Source organism: Heterodontus francisci, unplaced genomic scaffold, assembly GCF_036365525.1.
Source record: "Heterodontus francisci isolate sHetFra1 unplaced genomic scaffold, sHetFra1.hap1 HAP1_SCAFFOLD_638, whole genome shotgun sequence".
In the NCBI taxonomy this organism is placed as follows: Eukaryota; Metazoa; Chordata; class Chondrichthyes; order Heterodontiformes; family Heterodontidae; genus Heterodontus; species Heterodontus francisci.
The window spans coordinates 87,326-105,389 of record NW_027140532.1 but is presented as its reverse complement, the minus strand read 5'-3'; the positions used below and the strand labels follow the sequence as shown (position 1 = coordinate 105,389).

General features: G+C 48.6%; 1 protein-coding gene across 1 annotated transcript in view; it reads right to left on the bottom strand.

Annotated features, from left to right (window-relative positions):
* LOC137360070 (FH1/FH2 domain-containing protein 3-like) overlaps positions 1-17,530 on the bottom strand; it is a 67,621-nt gene extending 50,091 nt beyond the window's left edge. Inside the window, exons 1-2 of the mRNA XM_068025663.1 lie at positions 16,916-17,530; positions 16,264-16,419 (exon numbers count right to left, since the gene is read on the bottom strand). Coding sequence (XP_067881764.1) covers positions 16,264-16,419; positions 16,916-17,530 — 771 coding nt within the window. The remainder of the gene's footprint in view (positions 1-16,263; positions 16,420-16,915) is intronic.
* Positions 17,531-18,064: the final 534 nt, after the last annotated feature.

Sequence of the window (18,064 nt, the reverse complement as noted above, 5' to 3'; positions counted from 1 at the left end):
TGACACACACAATGACACACACACTCACTAATACACACACTCACTAACACACTGACACATACACTGACACACACTCTCACTAACACTCTGACACACACACTGACACACACTCTCACTAACACACTGACACACACACTGACACACACACTCACTGACACACACACTCACACACTCACACTCACACACTCACACACACACTCACACACACACTCACACACACACTCACACACACACTGACACACACACTGACACACACACTGACTAACAAACTGACTAACAAACTGACTAACACACAGACACACACACTCACTAACACAGTGACACACTCACTGACGCACACGCTCACTAACACTCTGACACACACAATGACACACACACTCACTAACACACTCACTAACACACTGACACACACACTGACACACACTCTCACTAACGCTCTGACACACACACTGACACACACTGACTAACACACACACTCACTAACACACTGACACACACACTGACACACACTCTCACTAACACTCTGACACACACACTGACACACACACTGACACACACTCTCACTAACACACTGATACACACACTGACACACACACTGACACACACTCTCACTAACACACTGACACACACACTGACACACACTCTCACTACCACACTGACACACACACACTGACACACACTCACTAATACACTGACACACACACTGACACACACACTCACTAACACACTGACACACGCACACTGACACACACTCACTAACACTCTGACACACACACTGACACACACTCTCACTAACACTCTGACACACACACTGACACACACTCTCACTAATACACTGTCACACACACTGACACACACTCTCACTAACACTCTGACACACACACTGACACGCACATTCACTAACACACTGACACACACTCATTGACACACACTCTCACTAACACACTGACACACACACTGACACACACACTGACACACACACTCACTGACACACACACTCACTGACACACACACTCACACACTGACACACACACTGACACACACACTGACTAACAAACTGACTAACAAACTGACTAACACACAGACACACACACTCACTAACACAGTGACACACTCACTGACGCACACGCTCACTAACACTCTGACACACACAATGACACACACACTCACTAATACACACACTCACTAACACACTGACACATACACTGACACACACTCTCACTAACACTCTGACACACACACTGACACACACTCTCACTAACACACTGACACACACACTGACACACACACTCACTGACACACACACTCACACACTCACACTCACACACTCACACACACACTCACACACACACTCACACACACACTGACACACACACTGACACACACACTGACACACACACTGACACACACACTGACACACACACTGACTAACAAACTGACTAACAAACTGACTAACACACAGACACACACACTCACTAACACAGTGACACACTCACTGACGCACACGCTCACTAACACTCTGACACACACAATGACACACACACTCACTAACACACTCACTAACACACTGACACACACACTGACACACACTCTCACTAACGCTCTGACACACACACTGACACACACTGACTAACACACACACTCACTAACACACTGACACACACACTGACACACACTCTCACTAACACTCTGACACACACACTGACACACACACTGACACACACTCTCACTAACACACTGATACACACACTGACACACACACTGACACACACTCTCACTAACACACTGACACACACACTGACACACACTCTCACTACCACACTGACACACACACACTGACACACACTCACTAATACACTGACACACACACTGACACACACACTCACTAACACACTGACACACGCACACTGACACACACTCACTAACACTCTGACACACACACTGACACACACTCTCACTAACACTCTGACACACACACTGACACACACACTCACTAACACACTGACACACACACTGACACACACACTGACACACACACTCACTAACACACTCACTAACACACTCATTGACACACACTCTCACTAACACACTGAGACACACACTGTGAGACACACTGAGACACACACTGAGACACACACTGAGACACACACTGAGACACACACTGAGACACACACTGAGACACACACTGAGACACTCACTGAGACACTCACTCGCTAACACACTGACACACACACTGACACACACACTGACACACACACTGACACACACACTGACACACACACTGACTAACAAACTGACTTCACACAGACACACACTCACTAACACAGTGACACACACACACTGACACACACACTCACTAATACACTGACACACACTCTCACTAACACTCTGACACACACACACTGACACACACACTCACTAATACACTGACACACACTCTCACTAACACTCTGACACACACACTGACACACACACTCACTAACACACAGACACACACACTCACTAACACAGTGACACACTCACTGACGCACACGCTCACTAACACTCTGACACACACAATGACACACACACTCACTAACACACTCACTAACACACTGACACACACACTGACACACACTCTCACTAACGCTCTGACACACACACTGACACACACACTGACTAACACACACACTCACTAACACACTGACACACACACTGACACACACTCTCACTAACACTCTGACACACACACTGACACACACACTGACACACACTCTCACTAACACACTGATACACACACTGACACACACACTGACACACACACTGACACACACTCTCACTAACACACTGACACACACACTGACACACACTCTCACTAACACTCTGACACACACACTCTCACTAACACACTGACACACACACACTGACACACACTCTCACTAACACTCTGACACACACACTGACACACACTCTCACTACCACACTGACACACACACACTGACACACACTCACTAATACACTGACACACACACTGACACACACACTCACTAACACACTGACACACGCACACTGACACACACTCACTAACACTCTGACACACACACTGACACACACTCTCACTAACACTCTGACACACACACTGACACACACACTCACTAACACACTGACACACACACTGACACACACACTGACACACACACTCACTAACACACTCACTAACACACTCACTAACACACTCATTGACACACACTCATTGACACACACTCATTGACACACACTCATTGACACACACTCATTGACACACACTCTCACTAACACACTGAGACACACACTGAGACACACACTGAGACACACACTGAGACACACACTGAGACACACACTGAGACACTCACTCACTAACACACTGACACACTGACACACACACTGACACACACACTGACACACACACTGACACACACACTGACACACACACTGACTAACAAACTGACTTCACACAGACACACACTCACTAACACAGTGACACACACACACTGACACACACACTCACTAATACACTGACACACACTCTCACTAACACTCTGACACACACACACTGACACACACACTCACTAATACACTGACACACACTCTCACTAACACTCTGACACACACACTGACACACACACTCACTAATACACTGACACACACTCTCACTAACACTCTGACACACACACTGACACACACACTCACTAACACTCTGACACACACACTGACACACACTCTCACTAACACTCTGACACACACACTGACACACACACTCACTAATACACTGACACACACTCTCACTAACACTCTGACACACACACTGACACACACTCTCACTAACACTCTGACACACACACTGACACACACACTCACTAATACACTGACACACACTCTCACTAACACTCTGACACACACACTGACACATACACTCACTAACACTCTGACACACACACTGACACACACTCTCACTAACACTCTGACACACACACTGACACACACTCTCACTAACACTCTGACACACACACTGACACACACACTCACTAACACTCTGACACACACACTCACTAACACTCTGACACACACACTGACACACACACTCACTAATAAACTGACACACACACTCACTAATACACTGACACACACACTGACACACACACTCACTAATACACTGACACACACACTGACACACACTCTCACTAACACTCTGACACACACACTGACACACACACTCACTAATACACTGACACACTCACTGACACACACACTCACTAATACACTGACACACACTCTGACACACACTCTCACTAATACACTGACACACACACTGACACACACTTTCACTAATACACTGACACACACACTGACACTCTTTTGGGCCTCCTTATCTCGAGAGACAATGGATACGCGCCTGGAGGTGGTCAGTGGTTTGTGAAGCAGCGCCTGGAGTGGCTATAAAGGCCAATTCTGGAGTGACAGGCTCTTCCACAGGTGCTGCAGAGAAATTTGTTTGTTGGGGCTGTTGCACAGTTGGCTCTCCCCTTGCGCCTCTGTCTTTTTTCCTGCCAACTACTAAGTCTCTTCGACTCGCCACAATTTAGCCCTGTCTTTATGGCTGCCCGCCAGCTCTGGCGAATGCTGGCAACTGACTCCCACGACTTGTGATCAATGTCACACGATTTCATGTCGCGTTTGCAGACGTCTTTATAACGGAGACATGGACGGCCGGTGGGTCTGATACCAGTGGCGAGCTCGCTGTACAATGTGTCTTTGGGGATCCTGCCATCTTCCATGCGGCTCACATGGCCAAGCCATCTCAAGCGCCGCTGACTCAGTAGTGTGTATAAGCTGGGGATGTTGGCCGCTTCAAGGACTTCTGTGTTGGAAATATAGTCCTGCCACCTGATGCCAAGTATTCTCCGAAGGCAGCGAAGATGGAATGAATTGAGACGTCGCTCTTGGCTGGCATACGTTGTCCAGGCCTCGCTGCCGTAGAGCAAGGTACTGAGGACACAGGCCTGATACACTCGGACTTTTGTGTTCCGTGTCAGTGCGCCATTTTCCCACACTCTCTTGGCCAGTCTGAACATAGCAGTGGAAGCCTTACCCATGCGCTTGTTGATTTCTGCATCTAGAGACAGGTTACTGGTGATAGTTGAGCCTAGGTAGGTGAACTCTTGAACCACTTCCAGAGCATGGTCGCCAATATTGATGGATGGAGCATTTCTGACATCCTGCCCCATGATGTTCGTTTTCTTGAGGCTGATGGTTAGGCCAAATTCATTGCAGGCAGACGCAAACCTGTCGATGAGACTCTGCAGGCATTCTTCAGTGTGAGATGTTAAAGCAGCATCGTCAGCAAAGAGGAGTTCTCTGATGAGGACTTTCCGTACTTTGGACTTCGCTCTTAGACGGGCAAGGTTGAACAACCTGCCCCCTGATCTTGTGTGGAGGAAAATTCCTTCTTCAGAGCTGACACACACTCTCACTAATACACTGACACACACACTGACACACACTCTCACTAACACTCTGACACACACACTGACACACACTCTCACTAACACTCTGACACACACACTGACACACACACTCACTAATACACTGACACACACACTGACACACACTCTCACTAACACTCTGACACACACACTGACACACACACTCACTAACCTACTGACACACACTCTCACTAACACTCTGACACACACACTGACACACACTCTCACTAACACTCTGACACACACACTGACACACACACTGACACACACTCTCACTAACACACTGACACACACACTGACACACACACTGACACACACACTGACACACACTCTCACTAACACTCTGACACACACACTGACATACACTCTCACTAACACACTGACACACACACACTGACACACACTCACACTAACACTCTGACACACACTCTGACACACACTCTCTGTACCACACTGACACACACACACACTGACACACACTCACTAATACACTGACGCACACACTGACGCACACACTGACGCACACACTGACGCACACACTGACGCACACACTGACACACACACTGACACACACACTGACACACACACTCACTAATACACTGACACACACACTGACACACACACTCACTAACACACTGACACACACACACTGACACACACTCACTAACACTCTGACACACACACTGACACACACTCTCACTAATACACTGTCACACACACTGACACACACTCTCACTAACACTCTGACACACACACTGACACACACACTCACTAACACACTGACACACACACTGACACACTCACTAACACTCTGACACACACACTGACACGCACATTCACTAACACACTGACACACACTCATTGACACACACTCTCACTAACACACTGACACACACACTGACACACACACTCACTGACACACACACTCACACACTCACACACACACTGACTAACAAACTGACTAACAAACTGACTAACAAACTGACTAACACACAGACACACACACTCACTAACACAGTGACACACTCACTGACACACACACTCACTAACACACTCACTAACACACTGACACACACACTGACACACACTCTCACTAACGCTCTGACACACACACTGACACACACACTGACTAACACACACACTCACTAACACACTGACACACACACTGACACACACTCTCACTAACACTCTGACACACACACTGACACACACACTGACACACACACTGACACACACTCTCACTAACACACTGACACACACACTGACACACACACACACTGACACACACACTCACTGACACACACACTCACACACTCACACACACACTGACACACACACTGACTAACAAACTGACTAACAAACTGACTAACACACAGACACACACACTCACTAACACAGTGACACACTCACTGACGCACACGCTCACTAACACTCTGACACACACAATGACACACACACTCACTAACACACTCACTAACACACTGACACACACATTGACACACACTCTCACTAACGCTCTGACACACACACTGACACACACACTCACTAACACACACACTCACTAACACACTGACACACACACTGACACACACTCTCACTAACACTCTGACACACACACTGACACACACACTGACACACACTCTCACTAACACACTGACACACACACTGACACACACACTGACACACACTCTCACTAACACTCTGACACACACACTGACACACACTCTCACTAACACTCTGACACACACACTCTCACTAACACACTGACACACACACACTGACACACACTCTCACTACCACACTGACACACACACACTGACACACACTCACTAATACACTGACACACACACTGACACACACACTCACTAACACACTGACACACGCACACTGACACACACTCACTAACACTCTGACACACACACTGACACACACTCTCACTAACACTCTGACACACACACTGACACACACACTGACACACACACTCACTAACACACTCACTAACACACTGACACACACACTGACACACACACTCACTAACACACTCACTAACACACTCACTAACACACTCATTGACACACACTCATTGACACACACTCTCACTAACACACTGAGACACACACTGAGACACACACTGAGACACACACTGAGACACTCACTGAGACACTCACTGAGACACTCACTCACTAACACTCTGACACACACACTGACACACACACTCACTAATACACTGACACACACTCTCACTAACACTCTGACACACACACTGACACACACTCTCACTAACACACTCACTAACACACTCACTAACACACTCATTGACACACACTCATTGACACACACTCTCACTAACACACTGAGACACACACTGAGACACACACTGAGACACACACTGAGACACTCACTGAGACACTCACTGAGACACTCACTCACTAACACTCTGACACACACACTGACACACACACTCACTAATACACTGACACACACTCTCACTAACACTCTGACACACACACTGACACACACTCTCACTAACACACTGACACACACACTGACACACACACTGACACACACTCTCACTAACACACTGACACACACACTGACACACACTCTCACTAACACTCTGACACACACACTCTCACTAACACACTGACACACACACACTGACACACACTCTCACTAACACTCTGACACACACACTGACACACACTCTCACTACCACACTGACACACACACACTGACACACACTCACTAATACACTGACACACACACTGACACACACACTCACTAACACACTGACACACGCACACTGACACACACTCACTAACACTCTGACACACACACTGACACACACTCTCACTAACACTCTGACACACACACTGACACACACACTGACACACACACTGACACACACACTGACACACACACTCACTAACACACTCACTAACACACTCACTAACACACTCATTGACACACACTCATTGACACACACTCTCACTAACACACTGAGACACACACTGAGACACACACTGAGACACACACTGAGACACACACTGAGACACTCACTCACTAACATACTGACACACACACTGACACACACACTGACACACACACTGACACACACACTGACACACACACTGACTAACAAACTGACTTCACACAGACACACACTCACTAACACAGTGACACACACACACTGACACACACACTCACTAATACACTGACACACACTCTCACTAACACTCTGACACACACACACTGACACACACACTCACTAATACACTGACACACACTCTCACTAACACTCTGACACACACACTGACACACACACTCACTAATACACTGACACACACTCTCACTAACACTCTGACACACACACTGACACACACACTCACTAACACTCTGACACACACACTGACACACACTCTCACTAACACTCTGACACACACACTGACACACACACTCACTAATACACTGACACACACTCTCACTAACACTCTGACACACACACTGACACACACTCTCACTAACACTCTGACACACACACTGACACACACACTCACTAACACTCTGACACACACACTGACACACACTCTCACTAACACTCTGACACACACACTGACACACACACTCACTAATACACTGACACACACTCTCACTAACACTCTGACACACACACTGACACACACTCTCACTAACACTCTGACACACACACTGACACACACACTCACTAATACACTGACACACACTCTCACTAACACTCTGACACACACACTGACACACACACTCACTAACACTCTGACACACACACTGACACACACTCTCACGAACACTCTGACACACACACTGACACACACTCTCACTAACACTCTGACACACACACTGACACACACACTCACTAACACTCTGACACACACACTCACTAACACTCTGACACACACACTGACACACACACTCACTAATAAACTGACACACACACTCACTAATACACTGACACACACACTGACACACACACTCACTAATACACCGACACACACACTGACACACACTCTCACTAACACTCTGACACACACACTGACACACACACTCACTAATACACTGACACACTCACTGACACACACACTCACTAATACACTGACACACACACTGACACACTTTCACTAATACACTGACACACACACTGACACACACTCTCACTAATACACTGACACACACACTGACACACACTCTCACTAACACTCTGACACACACACTGACACACACTCTCACTAACACTCTGACACACACACTGACACACACACTCACTAATACACTGACACACACACTGACACACACTCTCACTAACACTCTGACACACACACTGACACACACACTCACTAACCTACTGACACACACTCTCACTAACACTCTGACACACACACTGACACACACTCTCACTAACACTCTGACACACACACTGACACACACACTCACTAACACACTGACACACACTCTCACTAACACACTGACACACACACTGACACACACACTGACACACACACAGACACACACTCTCACTAACACTCTGACACACACACTGACATACACTCTCACTAACACACTGACACACACACACTGACACACACTCACACTAACACTCTGACACACACTCTGACACACACTCTCTGTACCACACTGACACACACACACACTGACACACACTCACTAATACACTGACGCACACACTGACGCACACACTGACGCACACACTGACACACACACTGACACACACACTCACTAATACACTGACACACACACTGACACACACACTCACTAACACACTGACACACACACACTGACACACACTCACTAACACTCTGACACACACACTGACACACACTCTCACTAATACACTGTCACACACACTGACACACACTCTCACTAACACTCTGACACACACACTGACACACACACTCACTAACACACTGACACACACACTGACACACTCACTAACACTCTGACACACACACTGACACGCACATTCACTAACACACTGACACACACTCATTGACACACACTCTCACTAACACACTGACACACACACTGACACACACACTCACTGACACACACACTCACACACTCACACACACACTGACACACACACTGACTAACAAACTGACTAACAAACTGACTAACAAACTGACTAACAAACTGACTAACACACAGACACACACACTCACTAACACAGTGACACACTCACTGACACACACACTCACTAACACACTCACTAACACACTGACACACACACTGACACACACTCTCACTAACGCTCTGACACACACACTGACACACACACTGACTAACACACACACTCACTAACACACTGACACACACACTGACACACACTCTCACTAACACTCTGACACACACACTGACACACACACTGACACACACACTGACACACACTCTCACTAACACACTGACACACACACACACTGACACACACACTCACTGACACACACACTCACACACTCACACACACACTGACACACACACTGACACACACACTGACTAACAAACTGACTAACAAACTGACTAACACACAGACACACACACTCACTAACACAGTGACACACTCACTGACGCACACGCTCACTAACACTCTGACACACACAATGACACACACACTCACTAACACACTCACTAACACACTGACACACACATTGACACACACTCTCACTAACGCTCCGACACACACACTGACGCACACACTGACTAACACACACACTCACTAACACACTGACACACACACTGACACACACACTGACACACACTCTCACTAACACACTGACACACACACTGACACACACACTGACACACACTCTCACTAACACACTGACACACACTCTCACTAACACACTCTCACTAACACTCTGACACACACACTCTCACTAACACACTGACACACACACTCTCACTAACACACTGACACACACACACTGACACACACTCTCACTACCACACTGACACACACACACTGACACACACTCACTAATACACTGACACACACACTGACACACACACTCACTAACACACTGACACACGCACACTGACACACACTCACTAACACTCTGACACACACACTGACACACACACTGACACACACACTGACACACACTCTCACTAACACTCTCACTAACACTCTGACACACACACTGACACACACACTGACACACACACTGACACACACACTCACTAACACACTGACACACACACTGACACACACACTGACACACACACTCACTAACACACTCACTAACACACTCACTAACACACTCATTGACACACACTCATTGACACACACTCTCACTAACACACTGAGACACACACTGAGACACACACTGAGACACACACTGAGACACTCACTGAGACACTCACTGAGACACTCACTGAGACACTCACTCACTAACACACTGACACACTGACACACACACTGACACACACACTGACACACACACTGACACACACACTGACTAACAAACTGACTTCACACAGACACACACTCACTAACACAGTGACACACTCACTGACACACACACTCACTGACACACACGCTCACTAACACACTGACACACACACACTGACACACACACTGATACACATGCTCACTAACACACTGACACACACACTGACACACTCACTGACACACTGACACACACACACTCACTAACACACTGACACACACACTCACTGACACACACTCTCACTAACACACTGACACATACTCACTAACACACTGACGCACCCACTGACACACACACTCACTGACACACACTGACACACACTCACTGATAGATTGACATGCACACTCAGTAACACACTGACACACACTCTCACTAACACGCTGACACACACACTCACTGACACACACACTCACTAACACACTGACACACACACTCACTAACACACACTCACACACACACTCACTAACACACACTCACACACACACTCACACACACACTCTGACACACACACTGACACACACACTGACACCGACTGACACACACACTCACTAACATACTGACACACACACACTCACTGACACACACTGACACACACTCTCACTAACACACACTGACACATACTCACTAACACACTGACACACACACTCACTCACTGACACACATACTCAGTAATACACTGACACACACACTGACACACACACTCACTAACACACTCACTAACACACTCACTAACACACTCATTGACACACACTCATTGACACACACTCATTGACACACACTCTCACTAACACACTGACACACACACTGACACACACTCTCACTAACAAACTGACACACACTCACTCACACACTGACACACACTCACTCACACACTGACGCACACTCACTAACACGCTGACACACTCACTGACACACACTCTCTCTAACACACTGACAAACACTCTCACTAACACACTGACACACACTCTCACTAACACACTGACACACACACTGACACACACTCTCACTAACACACTGACGCACACATTCACTAACACACTGACACACACACTGATACACACTCTCACTAACACACTGACACACACACTGACACACACTCTCACTAACACACTGACTCAAACATTCACTAACACACTGACACACACACTGATACACGCTCTCACTAACACACTGACACACACACTCACTGACACACTGACACACTGACACACACACACTCACTGACACACACTGACACATACTCACTAACACACTGACACACACACTCACTCACTGACACACACTCTCACTAACAAACTGACACACACTCACACACTCACTGACACACACACTCACTCACTGACACACACTCTCACTAACAAACTGACACACACTCACACACTCACTGACACACACTCACTGACACACTGACACACACACTCAGTAACACACTGACACACACACTCAGTAACACACTGATACACACTCTCACTAACACACTGACACACACACTCACTGACACACACTCTCACTAACACACTGACACACACACTCAGTAACACACAGTGACAAACAGACACACTGACTCACATACTCACTGACACACACTCACTAACACACGCACTCATTAACACACAATGACAAACACACACTCTAACACACAGTGACTCACACCCTCACTGACACACACTAACACACTGACACACACGCACACTCATTGACACACACTCTCACTAACACACTGACACACACACTCAGTAACACACAATGACAAACAGACACACTGACCCACATACTCACTGACACACACTCACTAACACACAGTGACTCACACACACTCTAACAGACACTGACGCATGTACTCACTGACAAACACACACTCACTAACATTCACTGACACACAGACACACACACACACTCACTAACACTCACTGACACACAGACACACACACACACACACTCACTAACACTCACTGACACACAGACACACACACTCAGTAACACACAGTGACAAACAGACACACTGACTCACATACTCACTGACACACACTCACTAACACACAGTGACTCACACACACTCTAACAGACACTGACGCATGTACTCACTGACAAACACACACTCACTAACATTCACTGACACACACACACACACACACACTCACTAACACTCACTGACACACAGACACACACACACACACACTCACTAACACTCACTGACACACACATACACACTCACTAACACTCACTAACACACTGACACACACACTCAGTAACACACAGTGACAAACAGACACACTGACTCACATACTCACTGACACACACTCACTAACACACAGTGACTCACACACACTCTAACAGACACTGACGCATGTACTCACTGACAAACACACACTCACTAACACTCACTGACACACAGACACACACTCACTAACACTCACTGACACACAGACACACACACACACTCACTGACACACACTCTCACACAGTTGCACACACTCACTGACACACAGACACACGCACACACTCACTAACACACACTGGCACACACTTTCACACAGTTGCACACACTCACTGACATTCACACAAACACAAACTGACACACACACACACTCATTAACACACACACTGACGAACATGAACTTGCACAAAACACATTAACACGAAATAAAATACATGCTCACTTGTGTACATACAAATGCATACTGGCATAGGACCACAAGAACAGGAGGAGGCCATTCAGCCCCTCAAACCTGTTCCGTCATTCACTGAGATTATAGCTGATCTGTGACTTAACTCCATATACTTGCCTTTGCCCTGTATTCCTCAATACATTGTTAACAAAAATCTATCAACTTCAGATTTCAAATTAACAATTGATCGAACATCAATTACTGTTTGAGGAAGAGAATTCCAAACTTCTACCACCCTTTGTGTGTAGAAATATTTCCTAAACTCACTCCTAAAAGGTCTAGCTCTAAATTTAGGCTTTGCCCCCTAGTCTGACACATGCACGCTTAACCACAAGCTTGCGTGCAAATACACACACGAGCACAAACTGTGTGACATGTTCATACTCATGTACAAACACACACGCTCACAGGCTTGCACACACTGAACATGTGCTCAGATGAACATGCTGATACACACACACACACACACACACACACACACACACATACACACACGCACGTGTACACACGCCCACAGACAAATACCAAAACATACACGCAGACACATATGCACACCTATACACACACACACATTCAGACACATATGCACACATAGACACGTATGCACACACACATACATAGACACGTATACACACACACATATATTTACACACACACACATATGCACACACACACAGACACGCATACATAGACACGTATGCACACACACATACATAGACACGTATACACACACACACATATATTTACACACACACATATGCACACACACACAGACACGCATACATAGACACGTATGCACACACACATACATAGACACGTATACACACACACACATATATTTACACACACACACATATGCACACACACACAGACACGCATACAAAGACACGTATGCACACACGCATACATAGACACGTATGCACACACACATACATAGACACATGCACACACACACACGTATGCACGCACACACAGACACGTATGCACACACACATACATAGACACGTATGCGCACACACACACATAGACACGTATGCACACACACATACATAGACACGTATGCACACACACATACACATATTTACACACATACACATATGCACACACACACAGACACGCATACATAGACACGTATGCACACACACATACATAGACACGTATGCACACACACATACATAGACACGTATGCACACACACACACATATGCACACAGACACGCATACATAGACACGTATGCACACACACATACATAGACACGTATGCACACACACATACATAGACACGTATGCACACACACATACACATATTTACACACATACACATATTTACACACATATACATATGCACACATATAGACACACACATACAGACACATATGCACACATATATACACATATACACACAGAGACATATGCAGACATACACACAGGCACATACACGCATATATACCCACACACAGACAGAAACATATACACACATGCACACATATTCACACGCAGACACATCTCTGCAGACACACAAATACTCGAGGGAGTCCCCCCTCCCCCTCCCCACCCCACCTCCAGTGATAACCTCCCCTTCCGTTCAAAGACTCACCTCAATGGCCTCCTTCTCCAGGACGCACTCATCGAAACCCAGGAGGGCAGCCCGGACAATGTGGGGCGCCGGCAGAGCAGTCAGGCCGATGTTTATCACGTTGCTTCTCTTCATGTCCAGCACAGTCAGCTCCTGCTTCCTCCCCACGCTTTGCTTCTAGGCCAAGAGGACAAGGCCGAGGCTCAGTGACATAGCTCGAGGTCAGTCAGTCAGTCAGGCAGGCAGGCGGGCCTCGCAGCAGCGAGAGCGCGAGGTCAAGCGCTGACCTTTCACCCCTCCCCCCACTCCCCCACACACCCCTCCCCCCACTCCCCCACACACCCCTACCCCACCCTTCCACCCGCGCACCCCTCCCCCCCTCCGCCAGCTTTACTTCCACTCGCGGCCGTGGGATCTCTCACGCCCATCTGACAGGGCCGACCGGGGCCTGTGTTTAAGATGGCACCTCCGGCAGTGCAGCACTCCCTCGGTGGTGGCACCAGCAGTGGCGGAGCAGGATTCTGGGGCCCCTCTGACTGAGGGACGGCAGCGAGAGGGGCTGAGTGAGGTGGAAAGGGGAAGGAGGGGGGGAGCCCCACCCCCACCCCCACCCCCACCCCCACCCCGAGGCCGGCCCATGCTGAGAGGAAGGGTCACTCGGAGGCTCGCCTACCTTGAGGGGCGGGAAGTCGCCGGTCTTGCGCTCGAAGAGGTGCCGGAGCCGGCCGCAGTCGAGGACCACTGGCTCCAGGGTGGCCCAGATGCTGTGGGGGCCGAACCTGCTGTACCTGGGCAGGAGCGGCAGCTCGCGGAGGCTGTTCCAGAACAACTTGAGGGTCTTGCTCGGCGGGGCCTGCCGGGGTAGGCCGGGACGGGAGGAGCTCCCCGGGGGTGCTGGGGGCGGGGGAGGGGGCAGCGGGATCAGAGGCTCGCCGCCGAGGGGCAAGGGCGGGGGAGGGGGCAGCGGGGTCAGAGGCCCGCCGCCGAGGGGCAAAGGCGGGGGCGGGGGAGGGGAGCCAGCAGGCCCGGTGCCCGGCCACCGGCCCCCGACACCGGTTGCCGCGGCGCCGCCCCCCTCCTCCTCCTCCTCCCAGAGGTCGGAGAAGTCCATGGTCCGGAGTCGGAGCTCCTTGACGTTCCTCAGGAGCACTTCCCACATTTGGTCCAGGTCCTTCCTCAAGCCGGGGCTCAGGCCCCCTCCGTCCGCCTCCCCCGGAGGGCACAGGTCGCCCCTCCACCCGGCTCCGTCGGCGACCTCGGCCGCGGCCACCAGCTTCTCGGCCTTCATCCTGCCCGGCCCTCGAGGTGGAAGGTGCCGGACGGAGAGGAGGACGAAGCAAAGCGCACGAGAGTCCCGGGGCGAGCTCACGACGGGATATTCCACAGAGGAGGAGCAGCCGAGACTTAAATGCTCCCCACTGGGAGCTCCGTCTCTCTCTCTCTCTCTGTAAAGACTGTCAACGGCTCTCCAGACCCGGCCTCCTTGCCAACTGATGGAATCTCTCACCCCCGCCTCCTCCTGGCATTAAGCCTCGCTCTGCGTGACCGCTTTTCATGTTTGCTTTTCTCCAAGGACCTCGTTTCCTTCTTGTGGTTTTGGCAGCCGGGGCGGCCAGACTGGGCACAGCTTCCTGCCGGCGATAAGGAAGGTCTCTCGCTCCAGGCAAGGAGCCGGGCACAGGCAGGTCCATGCCAGGGCTGTCCGACAGGACCAATCTCCCTCTCTCTCTCTCTCTCTCTCTCTCTCTCTCTCTCTCTCACTCTCACTCCATTCCACCCGGGCTCCCGTCCGCCCCTGTCTGTGTAGTGATTTCCCCCCACA